This window comes from Phyllobates terribilis, unplaced genomic scaffold (genome assembly GCF_046119375.1).
Source record: "Phyllobates terribilis strain yellow unplaced genomic scaffold, ASM4611937v1 Scaffold_7__3_contigs__length_470593459, whole genome shotgun sequence".
Lineage (NCBI taxonomy): Eukaryota > Metazoa > Chordata > Amphibia > Anura > Dendrobatidae > Phyllobates > Phyllobates terribilis.
In genome coordinates, this window is record NW_027362767.1 from 115,310,805 (window position 1) to 115,336,599 (window position 25,795).

General features: G+C 46.9%; 1 protein-coding gene across 1 annotated transcript in view; it reads left to right on the forward strand.

The window, feature by feature from the left end:
* The window catches only part of INO80 (INO80 complex ATPase subunit), a 131,311-nt gene that overhangs the window by 26,450 nt on the left and 79,066 nt on the right, over positions 1–25,795 (forward strand). Inside the window, exons 2-5 of the mRNA XM_073639102.1 lie at positions 11,695–11,885; positions 13,908–14,074; positions 14,171–14,238; positions 24,902–25,051. Coding sequence (XP_073495203.1) covers positions 11,743–11,885; positions 13,908–14,074; positions 14,171–14,238; positions 24,902–25,051 — 528 coding nt within the window. The 5' untranslated portion in view covers positions 11,695–11,742. The remainder of the gene's footprint in view (positions 1–11,694; positions 11,886–13,907; positions 14,075–14,170; positions 14,239–24,901; positions 25,052–25,795) is intronic.

A 25,795-nucleotide genomic window follows, 5' to 3' on the forward strand; every position in this document is an offset into this window, starting at 1 on the left:
AAATCTCTGATGGTGATAAGAGGACACTTCTGACAAGGAGATTCCTTAAGTTAGGGGTCTGTTTGTAGGAAAGAAGTGGTAGTTCTGGGAATATTCCTTTCAGTCTGTGGTCTCTGTGGAATATGGGTTGCAGATCAGCACCAGTTTTCCTTAGGATGCTCCTGTAGGGATTGTATGTGACCACAAGAGGCGCCCTGTTCTTATCCTCCCTCGGTCTATAATCCAGGAGGCGGCTTCTTGGGATCCTTGTGGATGGTATGCTTGTTGTAGGAATGTGTTCCTCAGTGATTGTAGCTGTAGTTTTCTGTTCTTACTGTCTGAACAGATCCAAATGTACCTCAGAGCTGGACATAGGAAGATGAGGAAGATGGATTTTTTTTGTGTGTCTTGGATGAAAGCTGTTCCATCTAAGACAGGGGTCTCAAACTCGGCTGGGTATATGGGCCGCACACGGAAATTTTTTTAATTTGGGGTGCTGCATTCTGTCACAAAGTGACATTTTTAATGATACTATTTTTTTGCCTATACTCCTTTTGAACATTTTTGCTGTGTGTATTTTATTTTTTATTGCTTGGGTCGTTATGGATGTGGCAATAACAAACGTGCACATTTTTTCTTTACTTTTGTTTATATATAAAGCAGCATTTTTAGTGGCAAAATATTTTGTCATGCTTTTATTTTGAATTTTTAAAACTTTTTTTTAACATTTTTACAATTTTGTTTCCTTCAGTTGACTACATACAGTAATATTGTCTTACAAATAGCACCATATAGTAATTCTGGCAAACATCTTGTAGTAATGTGCCCGATCCTAGTCCTCATCTGTCTCAATGTCACCCATCCTGGTCCTCATGTTGTAATGTCCCCCATCTTTGTCCCCATCTTGTCGTAATATCCCAAACTGGTCCCTATCTTGTCATAATATCTCCCATCCTGGGCCCAATCTTGTCGTAATGTCCCATACTGGTCCCTATCTTGGAGAAATGTCCTCATCTTGTAGTAATGCCCCATCCTGGTCCCCATCTTGTCGTAATGTCCCCATATTGTAGTATTGTAGGAATGTCCCCATCCTGGTCCCCATATTGTAGATATGTCCTCATCTTGTAGTAATACCCCATCCTGGTACCCATCTTGTAGGAATGTCCCCATCCTGGTCCTGATATTGGAGGAATGTCCCCATCCTGGTCCCCATCCTAGAGGAATGTCCCCATCCTGGAGGAATGTCCCCATCCTGGTCCCCATCCTGGAGGAATGTCCCCATCCTGGTCCCCATATTGGAGGAAGGTCCCCATGCTGGTCCCCATATTGGAGGAAGGTCCCCATCCTGGTCCCCATATTGGAGGAAGGTCCCCATATTGGAGGAAGGTCCCCATTCTGGTCCCCATATTGGAGGAAGGTCCCCATTCTGGTCCCCATATTGGAGGAAGGTCCCCATCCTGGTCCCCATATTGGAGGAAGGTCCCCATATTGGAGGAAGGTGCCCATCCTGGTCCCCATCTTGGAGGAAGGTGCCCATCCTGGTCCCCATCCTGGAGGAATGTCCCCATCCTGGTCCCCATATTGGAGGAATGTCCCCATCCTGGTCCCCATATTGGAGGAAGGTCCCCATCCTGGTCCCCATATTGAAGGAAGGCCCCAATCCTGGTCCCCATATTGGAGGAAGGTCCCCATCCTGTTACCCATATTGGAGGAAGGTCCCCATCCTGTTACCCATATTGGAGGAAGGTCCCCATCCTGTTACCCATATTGGAGGAAGGTCCCCATCCTGGTCCCCATATTGGAGGAAGGTCCCCATCCTGATCCCCATATTGGAGGAAGGTCCCCATCCTGGTCCCCATATTGGAGGAAGGTCCCCATCCTGGTCCCCATATTGGAGGAAGGTCCCCATCCTGGTCCCCATATTGGAGGAAGGTCCCCATCCTGGTCCCCATCCTGGAGGAATGTCCCCATCCTGGAGGAATGTCCCCATCCTGTTACCCATATTGGAGGAAGGTCCCCATCCTGTTACCCATATTGGAGGAAGGTCCCCATCCTGTTACCCATATTGGAGGAAGGTCCCCATCCTGGTCCCCATATTGGAGGAAGGTCCCCATCCTGGTCCTCATATTGGAGGAATGTCCCCATCCTGGTCCTCATATTGGAGGAATGTCCCCATCCTGGTCCCAATATTGGAGGAAAGTCCCCATCCTGGAGGAAGGTCCCCATTCTGGTCCCCATATTGGAGGAAGGTCCCCATTCTGGTCCCCATATTGGAGGAATGTCCCCATCCTGGAGGAATGTCCCCATCCTGGTCCTCATATTGGAGGAATGTCCCCATCCTGGTCCTCATATTGGAGGAAGGTCCCCATCCTGGTCCCCATATTGGAGGAAGGTCCCCATCCTGGTCCCCATATTGGAGGAAGGTCCCCATCCTGGTCCCCATATTGGAGGAAGGTCCCCATCCTGGTCCCCATATTGGAGGAAGGTCCCCATCCTGGTCCCCATATTGGAGGAAGGTCCCCATCCTGGTCCCCATCCTGGAGGAATGTCCCCATCCTGGAGGAAGGTCCCCATCCTGGAGGAAGGTCCCCATCCTGATCCCCATCCTGGAGGAAGGTCCCCATCCTGGTCCCCATATTGGAGGAAGGTCCCCATCCTGGTCCCCATATTGGAGGAAGGTCCCCATCCTGGTCCCCATATTGGAGGAAGGTCCCCATCCTGGTCCCCATATTGGAGGAAGGTCCCCATCCTGGAGGAAGGTCCCCATCCTGGTCCCCATATTGGAGGAAGGTCCCCATATTGGAGGAAGGTCCCCATCCTGGTCCCCATATTGGAGGAAGGTCCCCATCCTGGTCTCCATATTGGAGGAAGGTCCCCATCCTGGAGGAAGGTCCCCATCCTGGTCCCCATCCTGGAGGAAGGTCCCCATCCTGGTCCCCATATTGGAGGAAGGTCCCCATCCTGGTCCCCATATTGGAGGAAGGTCCCCATCCTGGTCCCCATCCTGGAGGAATGTCCCCATCCTGGAGGAATGTCCCCATCCTGGTCCCCATCCTGGAGGAAGGTCCCCATCCTGGTCCCCATCCTGGAGGAAGGTCCCCATCCTGGTCCCCATATTGGAGGAAGGTCCCCATCCTGGTCCCCATATTGGAGGAAGGTCCCCATCCTGGTCCCCATATTGGAGGAAGGTCCCCATCCTGGTCCCCATATTGGAGGAAGGTCCCCATCCTGGTCCCCATATTGGAGGAAGGTCCCCATCCTGGTCCCCATATTGGAGGAAGGTCCCCATCCTGGTCCCCATATTGGAGGAAGGTCCCCATCCTGGTCCCCATATTGGAGGAAGGTCCCCTGTGCCGTTCTTCACATACATATATAAGAGAAAAAAAAGATTCTTCTCACCTGTCCTCCGTTCCTTCGGCGTCCTTTCTGCACATCCGGCCCGCAGACACCATAGACCCCGTTCGCGAACGGGACAAGGAGCTGCCGACAGCTGCACTTTAGTTCAGTGTATTGCCGCGCAGAGACCGGCTCTCTGCACAGCAATACCAATGCCAGCCACCGGCCTATCAGAGGCCAGCAGCTGACATCTGCGCATGGCAGTGACGTCATACGCTGCTGCGCTGGGACGGAGATATCAGCTGCTGGCCTCTGATAGGCCGGTGGCTGGCATTGGTATTGCTGTGCAGAGAGCCGGTTAGCATATTGTGGGGACATTTTGCTTCCCATGGCGCTGCCCATACATTATTGGTATAAATTTTTTCCAAAGGAAAAAATACACACCTGATAAATTGCCGAGCTGGTTCTGTGGCCAGATTATTTTTAAAGGAAATATTTGCATGCCGTAATCCCAACCTCATGGGGAATGTTGGAGTAAAAAGAATCTACATCCATGGTGGCGAGTATTGTTTCCTCTGGAAGTGGACCCAGGGCTGACAATCTGCAGAGAATGTCCATGGTGTCCTGGATATACAGGTGCATCTCACTAAATTAGAATATCATCAAAAAGTTAATTTATTTCAGTTCTCCAACACAAAAAGTGAAACTCCTATATTATATAGAGTCATTACACACAGAGTGATCTATTATATAGAGTCATTACACACAGAGTGATCTATTATATAGTCATTACACGCAGAGGGATCTATTATATAGAGTCATTACACACAGAGTGATCTATTATATATAGTCATTACACACAGAGTGATCTACTTCAAGTGTTTATTTCTGTTAATGTTGATGAATATGGCTTACAGCCAATGAAAACACAAGTCATTATCTCAGTAAATTAGAATAATTAACAAAAAACACCTGCAAAGGCTTCCTAAGCGTTTAAAAAGTTCCCTTAGTCTGTTTCAGTAGGCTCCACAATCATGGGGAAGACTGCTGACTTGACAGATGTCCAGAAGGCAGTCATTGACACTTCACAAGGTCCCAGAGTTCCAATTTTCATTTGGAAATTAAGGTCCCAGAGTCTGGAGGAAGAGTGAAGAGGCCACAATCCAAGCTGCTGGAGGTCTAGAGTGAAGTTTCCACAATCAGTGATGGTTTGGGGAGCCATGTCATCTGCTGGTGTAGGTCCACTGTGTTTTATCAAGACCAAAGTCAGATCAGCCGTCTACCAGGAAATTTTAGAGCACTTCATGCCTCCCTCTGCCGACAAGCTTTTTGGAGATGGAAATGTCATTCTCCAGCAGGACTTGGCACCTGTCCACACGGCCAAAAGTACCAATACCTGGTCTACACACAACAGTATCACTGTGCTTGATTGGCAGCAAACTCGCCTGACCTTAACCCCATAGAGAATCTATTATAGAGAATCTATGGGGTATTGTCAGGAGGAGGATGAGAGACACCAGACCCAACAATGCAGATGAGCTGAAGGCGGCTATCAAAGCAACCTGGGCTTCCATAACACCTCAGCGGTGCCACAGGCTGATCGCCTCCATGCCACATTGCCGCATTGGTGCAGTAATTGATGCAAAAGGAGCCCGACCAAGTATTGAGGGCATTTACTGAACATACATTTCAGTAGGACAAAATTTTGGATTTTAAAACATTTTTAAAGCTGTTGTTATAAAGTATTCTAATTTACTGAGATAATGACTTTTGTGTTCTCATTGGCTGTAAGCCATAATCATCAACATTAACAGAAATAAACACTTGAAATAGATCACTCTGTGTGTAATGACTCTATATAATATAGGAGTTTCACTTTTTGTATTGACCTGAAATAAATTAACTTTTTGATGATATTCTAATTTTGTGAAATGCACCTGTAGCGACATGTTTGCCTCACCAAGGGTTTCACAATGTTCTCCACTCAACCTGAGATGTTCTCAGTTATGTCCCAATACCAGAGATGATTGGCCTCCCTGGGTTCCCTTCTTTATGTGTTTTAGGTAACATGTAGAAGGTACCTGTTTTGGGGATTGTCTAGTAGTGAGGATGACGTAGAGTCAAACCCATTGATGAAATGTTGGTTACTCTGTATTTTTTTGGCGGGATCTTCTATCCAAGAGTTGTCTGTGTGCTTCCTGGATGTAACCTGACATCTTCATGATAACTACGGCTCCTCCATTGTCTGCCAGATTAATGATGATATTGTTGTTGGATTTTAAGGATTTTATGGCTTTTTTTCTTCCATACGGATATGGTTTCTATCCAGAATCACATATAGTAAAAGGAAAGCCAGCTCACCCAGTACATATAATCCAACTTGCACGGAACCAGGTGATTCCACACCAGAATATGCGAAAAAAAAAAAAGGATAGTTGTTCCAGCGTCTGGTAAAATAATTCTTACTTTATTTTTCGCCCATTAAAAACTTGCAAAAATTACAAAGGTTGCATAGACAGGGTAGAGGAGCAAGACGCATTTCGAACGTTCACGTGCGTTCTTTATCACTGCATAGCCACACAATGAAAAGTATTTTCTAAAATACTAAAAATGTGCCAATGAAAACACATTGTAATTTTTGCTAGTTTTTAATGGACGAAAAATAAAAGAATTATTTTACCAGACGCTGGAACAACTATCCCTTTTTTTTTGTCTATCCAAAACTCCAGATGTAATTTTTTTTTGGGAAACAGTCTATATAGTGATCCAGAGTTTGGTTGTTACCAGGTTTGTCCTCTTTTTTTTCTTTTCGTTTTTGATGTGTCTTTCACATTGTCTTGTGATGTGATATCTTTTTTTTTATTGTTCATCAATGTGTTTTTAGAACTTTTTTATCAGGGCATATATTTCACCTAAATGCCTTACAGTCAGCCAGGTCTGATTAAAGTGGGTTGTCCAGGCATCTAGTATTGATCACCTACCCTTTGGCCATCAGTATCAGATCCATGGGCCTATAGATCAGTTGTACAACGGAGCTGATCACCACAGATGATAGGGGCAGATCTTCAGTTCTCGGCAGTGACGTACAGGCCGGATCTTGGCTCTTCAGCTCTGTTCTGTGTTGGCATCCAGATGGCGTTAATAATAGCTGACATTGGTGTTGCCGGGTGTCCGACCCCCTCCAATCTGATGTTGATGTCCTATCCTAAGGATGGGTTGTCAATATTATATGCCCATAGATTGAAAACAAGCAGGATGGAAGGTCCATGCCACGGTGCACCGAGCGCCTGTTCTTGGTTTGAGCCGTCATTCTATGTTGACCCTTTAAGGCTTATTTTGTTGTTTTTGTTTCATGCCATAGGTATATGACGTTCCCCCTGGGCCTGTGCTGGGCAGGGGATACCCGGAGCCGGATCGCTGGTGGGATGCTGGGGGTTGTAGTCTCCGTGTGGCGGCGACCCGGTCTGTGCCCAGGGCGGTCAAACCAGTGGCAGTCTGAGTGTGATAACAAACGTCCGACTACGCCACCCGTGGATTGCGGTCAGTGGGGACCGCCGCTGCGCTGCAGACCGCTGAGGCTGATGTTGTATGCGCAGCCAAGTATGGGATAACTGCCCACGGGAGAAGTATTGCCTCAGGGCAGCTGGTGTGGATGATGAGAGTGATGGTGTGAGCGTCCCAGTACTAATGGTGCTGGCGCGGCGATGAAACACAGAGACGTGTGGTGCAGTTCAGGGTCTTTACTGATGGTATAAAGCAGACCCTTCCGGGAGTACTGGTTAGCGGTAGGGGCCTGGTCAGTCTGTGAGCAAGCAGGATCTCCCCTGGCCAGGTGAAGTTGTAGGCCTCCTCGGCTATCTGCACTCTTTCCTGGCTACCTTGCTGTGTGCGGGTAGAAGTAGCCCACGTCCCTGAGTATACCGTGTGGTGCTCACCCGTATGGCCGGTGACTTGGGGCCTTCTGTTAGCCTCCGCTTCACAATGGCGTTGCTGGTCCCTTGCTTGTGACCGTACCTCCGGGCTTCTATGGCCAGAGGACATGGAATCCCCTGCCGGTTGGATTCTGCTGCTGGACCTGGATGTCCCCACAGCCTCGGACTCCGTGTCCGGGTTTAGTGTCTTCAGCCAAGGCGAGCTATCTAGCTTCCAGCCTCTGGCACTCGCTCCTGCTCCTACAGAGCTCCTAGTTCTTGCTTTCCCTGTGTCTGCTGTCCTCCAGACCTGACTGCGTCTCTGTCTGGGACTTCACTTTCTAATCCCGCCCCAGACCCAGTTTATAAGGGCAGATTCCTCCCCTCCCAGGTCTGGGCGGGCGGTGTTGCATGCTTAGGGCTCCTGACTAGAGAAACCTCCCACTTGCTCTCAGACATAATATTTCTATTACTGTGGCAACCAGACCCCTGGGGTGCCACATATGCTCTAAAAGGAAAATTTACCCAAGGAGCTTGATACCTATGTCAGCCCGTCCCCAACACATGGCATTATTGCGGGGGGTGCCAATGGCAACCGTAAGGCTGATAATGGCCTCCATGTCTCTAATATACTAATGCCTATTAGATCCCGCTGGACACAGGATCTAATTGGTTTCTTATTTTTGAATAATATTCAAACATTCCTGGATCTTAACAAAGAAAAAAAACGAAGAAATGTCAGAAAATGTAATAATCTATATTGAACATGATTGGCTTAAAACAAAAAAATGACACAGGAGAGAACAAAATAAATTGCTGTGGCTTAATTATTAATGGCAGTATAGAAATAATGAATTGACTGAAGATCTTTTGAATGGTCTACAAGTCTGAGTCACAGCTGCAGAGATGCCCGGGCCCAAGGTTCCCCGGCAGGACATTGATCCGCCCTTGCACAGCCCCCCCACGCCTGCTATCTTCTCATAGTGCCCCTATGCCATCTCTTCCCCCGGTAAGCCATGTACAATGCACATTTCCATTTACATATCAAAGAAAACATGAATAATAAAACCGCTCCACCTACTTTAATGATGTCCTAGTCCAGTCCTGATGCTCTCGAGCCCCTTGTAGACGCAGTCCTGCACACAGTAAGCTGCAAAGCACTGCGGCCCGATTCATCAGGATCTGGCGTAAAACACTTTGATAAGTCGTAATAGTTGTGCCCATCTCGTCTTGGCGCTTTCATGCCAGTTTCGCCCAGCTGCGTCAAAATGGTCAGGATGGGGGCGCGATGCCGCAGCTTGTATAATTCATGACTGGAGTAAGGTTTGTGGCGAGGTACACGCCAATTGTCAACTCTCTTGATTCAACATGACGCTTACACCTCTAACTCCGGCACACCTCTCATCACTTATCCACTCCCTGGTCTCGATGATTCGGGGCCTGACACCTTCTATCATGACTAAAATTAACGTTTTCAGCAGTTTGTGCCAAGCCACTGTCCTGTCTGGTGAGACAACTTTGGACGTAGAGGACACTTTTCCATCGGTTGTCTTTTCTTGGGCCACTTTTGGATCGGTTGTCTTTCCTTGGGCCACTTTTGGTTGCTACTAACCACCGAATACTGGAAACCCCACTCTAGACCGGTCATTTTTTAGATACTCTGACTTAGTTGTCTAAATATCACAATATGACTCCGATTCTTGTTCTTCAGTTTTTTTCTCCGTCTTGCAACAAATTAACTTTAAAGGGTTTCTCTAGTGAGAACAAGTTATCATCTATTCAGAGGATCGGTGATTATTGATCGGTGGTGTGGGACCACCGGGATCCACATCGATCAGTAAAAGAGGGAACTTTTATACCCGATGGAGCAGTTTTATCCTCAATTAGAATGGAGCAGCAGTTTGGATGCCCCGACCGCCCCTCTATTCATTCTTTATAGGGCTACCTGAAAAAACTGAGCACATCGTCAGATCCTTAGGGAATGAATGGAGAAGAGGTCGAGCATTCTATTGTAACAGGGATAAAAGTGCCTCTGTCACGCCAGGTGTGAGTGCAACATAGAGAGTCACGCCACGTATGAGTGCAACACAGAGGGGAAAGGGAGCCCAGACTCTAGGGAAAGGGGGAAGAGGTGACCTCCTAATCTGGACTAGCGTCACCCTGCCTCCCACTAACGTCCCTATACAGCCTCTGCAGCTGTCGCCGATCACAAGCCTCGCCCTACTATCCCTGGCTTAAGGCTATAGCTGGGGATGGAAGGAGATGAGCACTAGTCAACCTCCACTAACACTCTAAAGACAAAAAAGGAAGAGAAAACAGGGGAATAACAACTCAGCTTAGAACAAACTCCAACAGGGCGCACGACCTCAAGACTCCAGAGAGGACATGATGCTGCTTCAGCCAAGTTCCAAGTAGAAATGAGTATAACCGGCGACACCAACCTAGACACACCAGGTATATATACACCCAGACTAAAGGGAGGTAGTCGCTGGGTCCTAAACACAGCCTCCTATCTAGGCCGCTGTCTGCATTGCCAAACATGGAGATCTCCTGCAAACCACTACAGGGCGACTGTCTGTCACCTCTGACACACCCGTGACAGCCTCGTTCGGCCGATGGGTGGGGCCCAGCTGTTGGACCCCCACCAATCAATAAGTTATCTACCCTGTGGATAGGTGATAAGTTGTTTTTACCAAAGAGCCCCTTTAAGACTTTGTTGCTCAGTCGGGTGCCATTTTCACATGATAATCTTTGTTACATCCCCTTTTAGTAGATGATCGTTGTGTATACGAGCCACCCAGTTCTGTCCTTTGCTCTGTACATTATTTTTTGACTGCCCCACACACAGACTGTCTCCTCTGCTCCTTTCCCACTGTTGTCTTAATCATTATGCAGAATGAGTGAATTGCTTGGTACAGGACTCGGAGGCCAGGTATCCTGGTTCACCTGGGTCAGATCTTTATTTTGTAGTCAAACCGGTAGTGGAGTGATAAGATCCTGCCCATTTTAGATAAGAACTTGTTGGTTTTGTGGTTAGAAACTGGCAGACAAACTTACGGTGCATTTACACTACACTGTCATTGCGATCCAGCGTCCCTAAGGAAGCTCGTTTTACGATAATTGTGCAGTTAAAGTTGAGAACCAATCACCCGAAAAATGAGCAAAACTCTTTTGTCGGGTGAAATGATCTATTGGTTTTCACAAAAGATCATCATCCTGTGTAAACAGGACCTTTGCTGTCAAGAGCAATATGGAGGACTACCTGGCAGTAGGTTTGCTAGTCTTCCACTGATATGCTGATGATAAAATGGTGATTTTACGAAAATTGCAGCAAGCAGCCTAGTAAGTGATACATCACTGGAATCAGGGTCTCCATCTCTACAGTATGCTGCTCTTACATTACCTGGCAAAAATCTGTTGACAGATTCCCTCTAAATAACCACCAAATATGTTTGTGGTCTTTGCATTGTGCAGTGTAAATGCACCTTAAGTCTAGATCTCTTGAGTTTTTTGCATCCTGTTAAGGCCATGTTCACACGTAAGATTTTCATATCAGTATTTGTAAGCCAAATTCTGGAGTGGGAAAAGAAAAAGCAAAATATTTGCACCTCTTCTGATTTTTTTGACCCACCAGATAAAAAAAACCAAAACAAAGTGTTTAAGTCTGGTATTTCTGTAATCATACTGACCTTAAGACTCATATTGTCAGATCATTTTTAGCACATAATATATGCCTTAAAAAAAGAAGCCAAAAACCAATGATGTTGTGTTTCTTTTCACTATTTCACCACTCTTGGATTTTTTTTTCTTTTTTCAATACATTGAATGGTAAAATGAATGGTGTCATTTAAAGCTATAACTCTTTCTTCAAAAAAACTAGCCTTCTTAGGGCTATGACAAAATTGTGTGGCTTGATAGGATTTATTAATTCATTTGGCAAAAAAGACTTAAAGGGGTTGTCCACTACTTGGAACAACCCTTTCCGAATCCCTATGTTTCTCCCCAGTAAAATAATAACACCTATACTCACCCCTCTTTCCGTTCCAGCGTTGTCGGCTCTGGTTCTCCCAGGGCTAGCGTGACATTATTACGTCACGCGATCCCTGCTGCCAATAAGTGCTGTCTTCACTCTCCTCTCCTTCAGACGTAATTGACATCTGGAGGAAGTGAGAGCTGTGGCTGCCCTTACTTACTTCGGATGTCTGATTTGTCCAAAGGAGCAAGCGCTGATTGGCCTCAGGGATCGCATGACATAATAATGTCACTCTAGCCCTGGGAGAGCCACTTCCGACACCGCTGGAACAGCGCCAGCCCTGGGACAGAATGGCAGAATCGGGGGGAGCCCAGAGTTTTTTTTTTTACAAAGTATTTGATTAAAATTTTTGACAGGTCTTTTTTTCTGATATTTCTTTGTGCATTAATTGTTAGAAGAAACCATTAGGCATTTCCTTTTTTTGTTTTATTGCAGCCTTGTGTTCTGTGAGCCATTCTCTCTGTATGAAGAAAGGTTGTGTCTATGGCCTCAGACCCAGAAGCCACAGAAGATGGTTATTCGACAGACCTCGCAAAACCTCTTTATCTCCAGTACTTGGAACGAGCGCTGCGTCTCGATCAGTTTCTTCGCCAAACATCTGCTATATTCAACAGAAATCTTTCCAGGTAACATGGCGACTAGTTGTTTCATTTGATAATTAGAAGCTTTGTCCAGGATGATATGTCACTGCCGACAAAAACAGTGAGCCAATTGGGCGGGTACTTGCTGCTGACACTTGAATAGCATTTTGTACATTTAAAGGGAGTCTTTCAGCCTTAAATTGCTTTCCAAACTAACTGCATAATCGTATAGGGGATTTATAAAAATCCTTGCTTTCTTTTATTTGCAGCTTTCCCTGTTGTCCCCAAAAAAATACTTTATGCATATATGCAAATTAGGGTGCTTCAGGCTGGTATGATTACACTGGAGTGTTACACTGACATTGGCCGGTTAGACCCTGCTTATGGCAGAACCTCATAGGCAGACCCTGAAGCTATTGTTTGCCAATAACAAGCAACAATCGCATTGGAGGGGCGCCGATAAGTAAAAGCAGGAGCCCCTCTCTCTGTTAGCCAAGCACATGCTGCTGTCTGTATTGACAGCGGCATCTACAGGGGTTTAAATGGGCGTGATTGGTGCTGGGGAATAAGGACCTTGTTTCCGCAGTCAATAAGGGGTTAAATATGCATTGCAGAAGCATAATGAATTTTAATCAGATTATGATTGTGGTTCGATGTCTGAGTCGGTGCATCTCCAAAAGCCTGATCTTCCCGGGTGCCTCCAGGATACAGTTGTCGGCACGAGTTTTGAGACTGGCACAAATTTTGTTTTTCACAAATTGCCGCGTCAATCTTTTTAGATCCTTTAGTTGGACATTTCTTTGGTTACTGATGTACAGTTATCAGCATTTCATAAGTTTTTACATTTTTACTCACAAATCCATAAAGTTTATGCAAAGACTCAATATTTGCAGTGTTGACCCTTATTTTTCATGACTTGTGCCCTTCGCCCTGGAAGCTGGGTAACAGCTCCTCTGCAAAATCCAGACTGATGACCGCCCGTTCTTGTCCCGCTCTTGTCCCGCTCTTGTCCCGCTCTTGTCCCGCTCTTGTCCCGCTCTTGGCCCGCTCTTGGCCCGCTCTTGGCCCGCTCTTGGCCCGCTCTTGGCCCGCTCTTGGCCCGCTCTTGGCCCGCTCTAGGCCCGCTCTAGGCCCGCTCTAGGCCCGCTCTAGGCCCGCTCTAGGCCCGTTCTAGGCCCGTTCTTGTCTAATGGGTGCTTGGAGTATATCACAATTTCTGTGTATTTTTCTTTGTTGTCTTTTGAGGATTGACCACAAGTTCTCAATGGGATTGAGATCTGTAGAGATTTCCTGCCCATGGACCCAACATTTTAATGTTTTGTTCACCAAGCGACTTGGCTATCACTTTTGCCTTGTGACATGGCCTCCATCATGCTGGATAAAGCACCAAGTTGCTCCTAGATCGTTGGGAGAAGTTTCTCTTGGAGGATGTTACATTTCATTCTTTCTTCATGGCAGTTATCTTAGGCAAAATTGTGAGAAAGCCCTCACATGAATGGTCTCAGGATGCTTTACTGTTGGCATGACACAGGACTCAGGCAGTGCAAACCTTTTTCTTCTCTGGACAAGCGTTCTTCCAGATATCATAAAGGAGGCTTCATCAGAAAAAATAACTTTACCCCAGTCTTCTGTGGTCCAATCCCTGTCCTTCATGGAAAGCAAGACCAGTTATGTGTGGGGGCTTTTCAAAAACACAGAAATTGTGATAAACTCCAAGCACTGAATAGTCAAGAATTGACGGTCATCAATCAGGATCTGGCCCAGAATCTAATATCCAGCTGCCAGGGTGAAGGGCAGAAAAAAGATCTGACTACAAGATCTAAAACCACTGAAGCAGCAAATTTTGCGAAACGCGAAATTTGTGTCAATCTCAAAACTTTGGCCCACAACCGTACTGACACCGGTGTTTACGGTAAATTTAAGTGCTTTAGGAGCAGAAATTAAGCGGAAACTCTACAAATCTCAAAAACTTTGAGTTTCTACTCCATGAACTCATCAAGAAGACTCTGTGTGCACGTGATTCTTGCATTTTCGTGGTGCCGTTAAACTGTTTGAAAACTCTTGCAGTGATGAGAGTGAAGATGGTTTGGATGAAACCCCACATCTTACAGAATCTGAGGATCCTTCCATGCAGGTGAAAGAGGAGCCTTTGTCACCCCTGCTTGGCGATATATCACGAGAAGGGATCTCCGGGGTTTTTCCAGTTAGCGCTCACAATGGAGTCCTGCAGCCGGGTTTGTTCTTTATCCCAGCCTAATAGTCATATTTTGTTCATAGTATTATTAGAGTTTCCACTAATTTTTTTTTTTCCCATATGTGTGACTCTACAGAGATCAAATCCGAGCAAGGAAGTCTTTACAATTTTTCAAAGCTAAAAAAAAACAGAAAATGGTTAAAAGTAAGTATCTGCTGTCTCAGATTTTCATTATTGTAGATTAATCACACCTTATTAATTGCTCCGGTATACAATATACTAATATAATATATGTGGAGTTTGAGATGCACTTTTAAGGTAATCTGTCACCAGGTTTTTGCTCCCTCATCTGAGAGCAGCATGATGTAGGGGCAGAAACCATAATTCCAGTGATGTGTCACTGACTGTATTCAAAACTGCAGCAAGCAGCCCAATCTCAGTTTTCTCTGCTGCAGATCTAGCTGTTTTCTGATTGCTGAGCTCTGTATAACCCCGTCCACATCACTGATTGGCAGCTTTGTGCCTATGCATAGTGTACACAGAAAGCAGCCAATCAGTGGTGTGGGCGAGGTTGGACTACCTGGAAGCAGATTTACTAGTCCTCTAGTGATAATCTCCTTCTGATAAAACACTTTTTTTTAATAAAAACTACAGCAAGCAGCCCAGTAAGCGATACGTCTCTGGAATCAGAATTTCTGCTCTTACATTATGTTTCTTTCAGGTTAGTTGAGAATCTGAGACCAAATCCCTTTACAGAAATACAGGGCACAGATGGCATCTGTGGAGGCTTCAACAGGGAGCAAAAGTCATAAAACCTCTCCACTTTCATGGAGGACTATGTAAAAAGGGGCATTATCACTTACTTATTAAGCCCCCCATACACATTAGACTAATGTTGGTCACACCCACCATATTGATGGGTTTCTTCCATCACTATAATGTGTACGGGGGCGCGGGCTAACTGAGTGTCGGGGGAGATTTTGATCAGACATGTCCGATTTCAGACTGCCGATCACTTTGTTCGCCCGTTGATAAGTCACTGACAGAAATGTATGTCGGCAACTTTCTTCTCGAGGACACAGGAGAGCTCGGCCAAACAAGCACTTCTGTATATGGGACAGAGAGCTGTCGGCTGAACTAGTGACTGTGTAGCATCCATTCACTCATATAGTGACAGTTAGTTGTTAGTGGTCATAACCATGGACACCTAAGCTACTGCAATGCCCTGCACATGGGGTAAGTGACGTGACAAATCAGAAGAACTATACTACATTTCTAATATTATTACTATTACTACACTAAATACATATTGGGATAGCATCTTGGGGATGGGAATACCCTTTTAAGTTCCTGACTAGTGTTGAGCCACCCCCGTAGTGTTCGAGTTCGGTTCGTCGAACACCCGTGTGTTCGCCGAACTGTTCGTCGAACACCTTCGAACACCGTTAAAACCAATGGCAGGCAAACAAAAACACATAGAAACACATAGAAAACACCTTCAAAGGTGTCCAAAAGCTGACAAACTGCTCAGAAGACACAACTAACACATGGAAAAGTGACAAGTACATATAGTCATGCGAAAAGAAAAGAGGTGGAGGAGTAAAAGGAGGGGGAGACACAGATATAGGCATGTCATGACATTCTAAAATCCAAAAAGTGAGAAGCCGACACGTTCAGTCCGTTCCTGCCCGTGCCACCTCCGTGTCGCCGGGTTTGTGCCAGAGCCGCGGTGAACCCTGACGGCCAGCCCCCCTCTCCCAATACTGGTGCCTGTCCACTGGTGGGTCGAGCGAGCCCCCCTGTGGTGGAGGCAGCTCTAAGCTTTTTAATTTAAATTGTCCCTCTAATTTGAATGAATACACTTTAAATCCATTTACAAGGATCTATTGGAGGGCAAGTCTCATGCCAGCAGCCGCGTAATTCCAGCTCCAGTAGCGTCCACTAAAGCTGCTGCAGTTAAAAAGCTTTTATAAGGATCGAGCTCGGCTGTCCACCGCAAGGCATCCTACTGCCAGTCCCAGCCCCTATGCCTTGGGGTGCCTCCTGATGCTCTTCACTGAGTATCCCGTGGTCCCGAAGCATTTCCTTTGAAAAAATTAAGTGTCCAAACTACAGGTGGTGTAGCTTGCTTAACAGCCGGGATAATCCGCTGACTAGCAGACACTGCTACTAGGCACAAAGTATTTCCTGGGCTAGATGCAGTTAAAAATTTGTAATTAGATACTCTCGTTGGATGCTGAGAAAGCATTCCATAGAGTCTCCTGGCACGCCATATATGATTCTCTTAAAAAGCTTGGGGTAGGGGTCTAGGGGACCCTTTTATAGCCAAAATCACGGCCCTGTATCACAATACGTCACCTAGGCTGAAGATAAATGGAACTGTAGCACCCTGAGGGCTCGGTTGCTACAGAGGTATTGCACCTCACCCAGAGGTGTGATATCGCACTCTCAGGTAAGGATGGAGTGTGGATCAGGACCCGACACCTGCATGCATTACACCACATTGCCGTGGGGCAGGGCGACCAATATGCCTCTGAGATGGGCACGACAGTCCCTGTCCCTGGCTGGAGTGGGGGGAGGGAACACTGAGGAAGGGGAACCCTGTAGGAGCAGGGAGGAAGCAGTTCCTGGGTGCATTGAGAAGGGAGTATAAAAGGTGGGCACCATCTTAGTTCAGTGCAGAGAAGTCTGAGCAGAAGTGGCAGGGAGCAGGGGCTCTGCATGAGCTCTGCTCCGGAGGCGGGCCTAGTAACAGAGGCCCAGGCCTGCAAGAGGGAGAAGGAAGGAAGAGGAGCGGATAAGGCTCCAGGAACGAGGAACGAAGGGATCCCAGGGGTGCGGACGGGCGAGTCGCCACCGCACGCCCGAATCCACCTGCGTGGAGGGGTCAGGCCAAAGGGGGAGACCGGTCCCCGAAACTAGTGGAGGCAGGAAACGACCCTCAGCTAGAAACAGGAGGCTGTGACATTTTATGTGGCGCAGCCCCTCGCTACACCCGCTAGGAAGGCACCACATAGGGTCAGGGAAACTGGCGCCAAGTTTACCAAGAGGAGGCCCGAGGCAGCCGGACAGAAGGGTTGGTAAGAAAGGCCAGACAAAGGACACACAAAGGGGGTCCTGTGAAGCGCTCCAAAGTTATCTGGGAGTTGTCTGAGCCCCTCACCTGGTGAGCACAGTACGACGTGGGCAGCCGTTACCTGCAGACGTGGTCTGGATAATAAGAACTGTGAGTAAAGGCCCTGGACTGCATCACTGACTCCGTGCCGTTACTGCTGCTGCCCTGCACCATCACCCCCATCCTCCGCATACACTGCCCTGAGGCTATACTCCTCCCGTGGGGAGTTATGCTACGCTCTGCTGCACCCACAACACCAGCCTCAGCGGTCTGCCCTGCAGCGGCGGTTCATTCTGACCGCAATCCACGGGTGGCGTAGTCGGACATTTAAACATCAAAACCACATAAATAGTTCCGCCACTGGTTTGACCGCCCTGAGCCATGGAACCGGGTCGCCGTCACGGAGACTACAACCACCAGCATCCACCAAAAAGGGTCCGGCTCCGGGTGTCCCAAGGCCCAGGGGGCGCGTCAGAACATTTTCATCACCTTTCACAATCACCAATGGGACAAGGCAGGGATGTTCTCTGTCCCCTCTCTTATACATCCTAGTGACGGAGCACCTGCTCTCATCAATTCGCCATAACCCCAATATTAGGTGGATTGAGGTGGGAGGCACCGAGTACAAGTGCTCTCTATTTGCTGATGATGTCCTAGTATATATCACTCAATCACATATATCCATCCCTGCTGTTATGGCTGAAATAGATCACTTTGTTACATGGTCAAATTTTAAAATCAATGCAGCGAAGTCTGAGGCCCTCGATGTCTCCCTCCCCAAATCCATATAGGATTCCATCCAGTCCAACTTTCCCTTTGCCTGGCCCTCACAGGGTATCAAATACTTAGGAATTCCTATTCATAGAGACCTCTCCCATCTATGTTATCTTAATTTTGGGCCCTTTATTGAACAACTCCATACAGACCACGGTTGGCAAGTTAGAACTGTAAGATTCACTACGTGAACCACTGGTGTTTTGTGGAAAAGCACATGTACACCGCGTTCCAAATTATTATGCAAAAAGTGTTTAGGAGTGATAAGGGAAGAATTTGTTTGTTTGTCAGTTAAACTCATTGATGGTGATGTGTGTCAGGGCTCTTTATATCACTGTAAGCAATTGCAGACACCTGTGCTAATTAGTTTGGCAGGTGTGTCCAATGAAAGGCAAGACTACTTAAGAAGGCTGTCTCACATTATTAAGCAGCCTACATTTTCTGCCAAAATGGGAAAGAAAAAGGATGTGTCGGCTGCTGAGAAGCAACAAATTGTGGAGTGTTTAGGTCAAGGCATGACTACAATCAACATTGTGCGATGATCAGGATGAAGTGTCTTGGCAATCAAGAAGTATGTAGCTGATTCACAGTACACACGTGTGCGTGCTGATAAGGGCAAATTGAGGACTCTTTCCTACAGGCAATTACGTCAGGTTAAAAGAGCAGCGGCAAAAAAGCCTTGTCATAGCAGCAGACAAGTTTTTGAAGCTGCTGGTGCTTCCAACGTCCCCCGAACAACAAGATGCAGGGTCCTTCAGAGGTTTGCAGCTGTGCATACGCCATCCTGTCGACCTTCTCTATCCACTTCACACAAGCAGAAACGGCTCCAGTGGGCCAAACATTACATGAAGACTGATTTCAAAACTGTTTTGTTCACGGATGAGTGCCGTGCAGCGCTCGATGGTCCAGATGGATGGAGTGGAGGATGGCTGGTTGATGGACACCCCACGCAAACACGGCTACAGCGCCAACAAGGAGGAGGTGGAGTAATGTTTTGGGCTGGAATCATGGGGAGAGAGATTGTCGGCCCCTTTAGGATCCCTGAAGGCGCTAAAGATGAACTCCATAATGTATGTGGATTTTCTCAAACAGCACTTCCTGCCATGGTTCAAGAAGAAGAACCGTGTATTTCACAGCAAGATCATTTTTTTGCATGATAATGCACCATCTCATGCTGCACATAAAGCATCTGCATCTCTGGCTGATATGGGCATAAAAGGGGACAAACTTATGGTGTGACCCCCATGCTCCCCTGACCTCTACCCCATTCAGAACCTCTGGAGCATCATCAAAAGGAGTGTCTATGATGGCGGGAGGCAGTTCACATCTAAGCAACAGCTCTGGGAGGGTATTCTGTCCTCATGCAAAACAATTGAAGCAGAAACCATCCAAAACCTGACAAATTCAATGGACGAGAGAGTTCAGAAGCTCCTTTCGAACAAGGGGTCCTGTGTGCAAATGTAACATCACCTAGAATAAAGTTTTGAGTTGAAAACTGTTTGATTTCAGTTTCTAACAACCTGCTAATGCTTATAATTTCAAAAATGACCATTTTTTTGGTCTTTATTAAAATGAAAAGGTTGATCGAAAAGTTTGGGGGATCTAAGAGTGTGGCAACCCAGTAGTCATGATTACTTCGAATTCTGACAATATGAGGGTCATGTTGCAGGTAGTGCAGCAAGAAGGCACTTATGTGTCTTGCGCATCTCGGAGCCCCAAAATTATTTTCCGGGCTAGATGCAGCTAAAAATTATTATTAATTTTAAATCTGGTGAAGCTTTAGTATAGATGGCCCAATAGGATCAGTGCTGCACACTGCTACAAAGCCCAAATTATTTTCCAGTCAAGATACAGATAAACATGATTAGTAATTTTAAATCTGGTGGAGCTTATTATAGATGGCCTAATAGAATCAGTGCTGCACACTGCTACAAAGCCCAAATTATTTTCCAGCCAAGATACAGATAAACATGATTAGTAATTTGAAAGCTTAAAACGGTTGGTAGGGTGATTTTAACCAATCATCAAGCTTTTACTCTCCCCAGGATGACACAGGGGTAGAAAAGTCGTTTCGGATCCATGATTTGTTCATCTTTATGAACGTGAGTCTGTCTACATTATCAGTGGAGAGCCGCGTGCGCTTATCTGTCAGCACACCACCAGCAGCGCTGAATACACATTCAGACAGAACGCTGGCTGCGGGGCATGACTAGATCTCCAAGGCGTAAGTGGCTAGCTCCGGCCATTTATCCAGATTGGAAGCCCAAAAAGAGCAAGGGTCCAGTGACACAGTCATGGCTTCAATGTTTACTTGGAGATACTCCTGTACCATCGTCTCTAGGCGTTGACTATGTGTCAGACTTCTTGTCTCCTGTGGCCTTGCAAAGGATGGGCTAAAAAAGTGGTGAAATGATTCCGCAAAATTGATGTTACCACCAGATACTGTGGTTCTGTTACGGTTTGAGTGCTGAACACTTGACGGTCCCACGGTTGGCAAGTTGGAACTGTGAGATTCACTACGTGCACCACTGGTATTTTGTGGAAAAGCACATGTAAGATTCTGCAACAGTCTCTGCTGATACTCCTGCATGCGTGCATCCCTTTCTATGGCAGGAATAATTTCTGCAAATTTACTTTTGTACCGGGGATCTAACAGTGTGGCAACCCAGTAGTCAGGATTATTTCTAATTCTCACAATTCGAGGGTCATGTTGCAGGTAGTGCAGCAAGAAGGCACTCATGTGTGTTGCGCATCCAGGAGCACCAAGTCCCTGTTGTGTTGGTGGCGAGGTAACAATCATGCTTCCTTCCTCTGTCCTCTCCCCCCAACCTCGCACAACAGAAATGTGATCAAGGTCTCCCTCATCTGATGAGTCTTCCATCAGTTCGTCCTCCACTTCTTCCTGGGCTCCTGCACCTTCCTCACTAGTTTGGCTGCTACCATGCGCCCTGGTTAAACCATCTCCCCCACCCTCACATGCCTGCCGCCTTGGTGCTGCCGACCGTCTGGACCTTGCAGATGTTAGCCCTTCCGCATACAACTCCTCCTCCTCTACTTCCTCCACCTCCTCTTGTGCCACCACCTGACTCCGAATTCTGTTTAACATGTGCTCCAGCATGTAAATCACCGGAATAGTCATGCTGATAATGGCATCGTCAGCACTAAACATCTTCGTCGCCATTTCAAAACTGTGCAGAAGGGTGCATAGGTCCCTGATCTGAGACCACTCCTCCAGCGTGATTTGCCCCACCTCTGAATCTCGTTGGCCCAGGCTATACGTCAGAACGTATTGCACCAGGGCTTGTCGGTGCTGCCACAGTCGCTGCAACATGTGCAGAGTTGAATTCCACCGGGTAGGCACATCGCATTTTAGCCGGTGAAGTGGCAGGCCCAACGACTTCTGTAGAGATGTAAGTCGCTGAGCTGCGGGATGCGAACGGCGGAAGTGAGCACACTGCGACCGTGTCCTCTGCAGAAGGCCATCTAGTCTGGGATAGTGGGCTAAAAATTGCTGGACAACCAGGTTCAACACGTGAGCCATACAAGGCACGTGTGTGACATTGCCCCGGCGAAGGGCCGCACCCAGGTTTGCAGCATTGTCGCACTCGGCCTTCCCTGGTTTCAGGTCCAGTGGAGACAACCATTCATGAAATTGGTTCTCCAGAGCTGACCACAACTCCTCAGCTGTGTGACTCACATTTCCCAGACATTTCAATGTAAAAACCGCCTGATGACGTTGAGCCCTACTGCCAGCATAGTAAGGAGGTGTGCAGGATCCCTTCTGCGCAGTTAGAAAGCTTGTGGCATGACCAGACAGGCTTTGGGTGCAGGTGGAAGACCGAGAGGAGGTTGAGGAGGCAGAAGCAGTGGAGGAACTTTGACATAAAGAGGATTGACGCACAACTCGTGTGGACGGCAAGACTTGGACAGCAGCCCCTTGTCCTGCTGTCACCATAGTTACCCAGTGCCCAGTCAGCGACATGTAACGCCCCTGTCCATGCCTACTCGTCCAAGTGTCTGTGGTGAAATGCACCCTGTCACACACAGAGTTTCTCAAAGAAGCGGTGATGTTGTGTGCGACATGCTGGTGGAGCGCAGGCACACCTTTCTTTGAGAAGTAGTGCCGACTGGGCATCTGGTACTGGGGCACTGCGACGGACATAAGGTCTCGAAAATCCTCTGTGTCCACCAGGCGGAAAGGCAGCATTTCTGTAGCCAAGAGCTTGCAGATGGTGAAATTCAACCTCTTAGCTTTCTCATGGCTAGGAGGAAATGGTCTTTTACTTGTCCACATCTGAGGGACCGAGGGCTGGCTATTGTGCTTAGACGGGGTTGATAAGGGTGTCCCCGGCAAACTGCCGGTCTGTGAGGAAGATGCAGGCGGACATGTTAGGTTGCCTTGATCCAAAGGTGGTGCTATCGATGTCGGACAGCGCTCAACACCAGCTGGTGTTACCACCTCCAAAGAAAATGATGACCTGCCAATCACGCTGGCTGTTGCGGGTAAAGAGGTGGCAGGTCTGCGCCCCAAAACAGGTGTGACTGCTGTCCCCCCAGTCACAGAGGATGAAGAGGCCGCGGATGCACAAGATATGGTAGACGGTGGTTGGCCCGGCCGGCTAGGCCGCATTGTAGCACACTGAGCTTCCCACTGCAACTTATGCTTCATGTCCATGTGCCGGTTCATGCATGAAGTACTCAAACTATGTATTTTTTGGCCTCTACTTAGCTTTTGCTGACAAATGTTACAGAGAACACGAGTTGGGTCATCTTTATCGATCTGAAAAAATGCCCAGGCTATGCAAGGCTTAGCACCCATGCGACCTGAAGAGCCACCACGACTTGTGGTGAGAGGCAGAGTTGTGTTTGAGGATGCAGTTGTTGACGTGCTTCCAGTACTACGTCTCTGTCCAGGAAGGCGCAACCTGACCTCGTCGTCACTAGCATCTTCCTCCACCTCCTCTGCTGACCTCATCTCTTGGCTGACTGTGGGTTGACAGTAAGTGGGATCTCCAACCTCATCATCATCACCCTGTGCGTTATCACACTCGTCGTCCTCAGAGCCAACCTGTTCCTGCCCTGACAAAAAACTAAAGTTGTCGCTCCAATCAGGTATTTGAGTCTCATCATCGTCTTCCTCATTGTCTCCACCAACAGGAGTTACAGTTTGGGAATGAGGGTCTACATTATGGTCAGAACCTTCTGCGTCTGGTCCTGGATCCGACTCATAAAGATTCTGGGCATCAGTGCAGATCATTTCCTCGTCTGGATTCACAGAAGCGCTGGAGTCGACCTCTGATTCCCAGGCTATAGTATGAGTAAACAGCTCTGCAGACTCAACCATCTGTTCTACCTCATACTCAGACGGGCAGCTGGAGATTTGGGAGCTGTGAGGAAGCAAGTGCGATTGGGGTGACACCTTTGAGGACTGGAGTATTTGTGATGTTGAAGTTGATGTGGAGGAGAGCCCACTTAAAGGAGCACTTGATATCCGTTGAAGCACCTGCTGTTTTTGTGCCTCATCTGGAATTTGTAGCGATTGGCGCGGCTGTAAGAAAGGGATCTTATCACATTGTCCGCTAAAAGAAGTAGACATTTTAGTTTGGCTGGAAGATGGTCTTTCTTCTGCAGATGTTACTGTTGCTTTAACACCTACCCCACGGACACAACCTTTTTTCCCCTTCCCAACACGCCTCTTCCCCTTTCCACCAGCAGCAGGCCTTTTTCCACTCATTTTGGTGGTTAACTAATTCACAACTCTGGAGTTGTTTGCACAAAAAAACAATGGATGGGAACCGAGCAGAGCTGAGTGGCCAAACTGTGGTATTAGGCCAAAACTATTGGCTGGGTTAGATGCAGAAAAAAATTATATTCAATTTGCAACCTGATGGAGGTCAGTATAGATGGACTAATACAAATAGTCCCACACACTGCTAGAAGCCCAAATATTTTTTCAGAGCTAGATGCAGATAAAAATTATTTTTAATTTGCAACCTGATGGAGGTCAGTATAGATGGACTAATAGAATGATGCTATGCCCAAAAGATTTTACTTCACTAGGTGCAGTAAAAAAATTGGTATTCTATACACAGGTGGTATATCTTGCAACACAGATAGGCTACTCCACTGACTAACACACTCTGCAATAGGCCAAAAAGGATTAGCTTTGCTAGATTCAGCCAAATGCTGTGAAAAAAACTTGCACAGCACTGGCACAGACCTGCCTGGCAAAAACTGATAGGAACTGATGTAACCTAGTCCTGAAAAGGACTCCAATTACAATTAGTCTTTACTCCCACAACCTATCTATTTAAGAGCACAGACCTGCCTGATAAAAGTCGTAGGAAATGCTGTAACCTAGTCCTTAAAAGGACTGCAATCACAACTATTCCCTACTCCCAAGCTATCTGTATATTTGTGCGAAAATTGGCTTGAAATTAACAAGGTATAGCGCACACAGCAACAGCGGTGCCGTCTAACACGCAGCTGCAGCAGTGAGAAAATGGTGGCGACGGGGAAAATGGCTTGGTCTTATAGGGCAAGGACATGTGACATACACTGCCAATGACACATGCCCTTGCTTGTGTGAAAAAAAGCACTTCGCTCCGTGTGTGCGCTGCTGATAGGCTGACAGATTGCACCTCCCCACTGCAAATGCGGGAAAGAGAAAAAAAAATGGAGATCTTCATTGTTCCTGCAGAGATCCATCCCCTGCCCCTCCCCCCACCCCGCTGTACACTCAAACTGCGTATTAACATTAATTTTCATCATTACTGAGAAAAAATCCAGTTATGATTTTGGTGCACGAACAGTTATCGAACATAACCTCGAGCAGCCGAATTTTTCTCAGATCGTTCGTGTTCGCCGAACGGCTCGAACACCGCCCAAAACAGCTCGAATTTGAGATTGGCGAACAGTTGGAGTCGAACAACGCTCATCTCTATTCCTGATTAGTCACTAACTTGCTTCTATTTGTAGAACATACTCCTGAATGAGGACTCCAGTGACTCGGACTCTCTAAGCGATGAAGATGATGAGTATACACTTTCTAAAGATGAGCTCTACGACATGCTCAGGATGCACAAGTACAAAAAGCTCCACCAGAACAAATATCACAAGGACAAAGAGGTAATTTAGTTGCTCGCCTCCTAATCTTCTGCACTACACAAAACCTGAATACCGTATAATGTCTTTGCTTATGTTGAGGGAGTAACGTCACATGTATTAGAACAACACAGAATTTCTCTCTAATGGATAACACTTGCAGTGAATCGATTCAATTGAAATCAAATTTGTGGCCTGTTTTGGGAAATTTGCGTCAGCCAGCGAAGGTTCACATGACCTCGAGTGCGGCTGACTCAGCTTCCCCATTATGCCTTACAGCTGTCACATGTGATAGCCAATCAGGAGAGATTATCATAGCCTGTATAAAAGCTGAGGTAGGGCATGCCGCTGCCATCTTGGAATAAGTCTAGATAGTGAGAGGACATCATGGCTATCAATAAAGATAGGAAGAGAAAACCATAAAACATTGGACAAATGAGAAAATGTGTGTTAAGCAGTAGTGAATAATATTAGGATAGTAGACTGTGAGTAATAAAGATAAAGCTGTTACTAAGAGAACCTGTCAGCGCAATTTTGTAATGTAAAGTCATGGCTGTAATGGGGCTGTAATACTGATTACATTGATACATTTGGTGAAGAAATCCGCTCTGTTGTTCTTCTGTAATCAGCATTCGAAGTTTTTTGCTAATTAGATTTTGGTGCACAGGGGCCGGACTGTACACTGGGTCTTCTCCTCCCTGTCTGTGATTAACCCGGCCCCTTTGCCTGCCTCCCGTCTGTGATTCCCTGGCCCCTCTGCCTGCATCC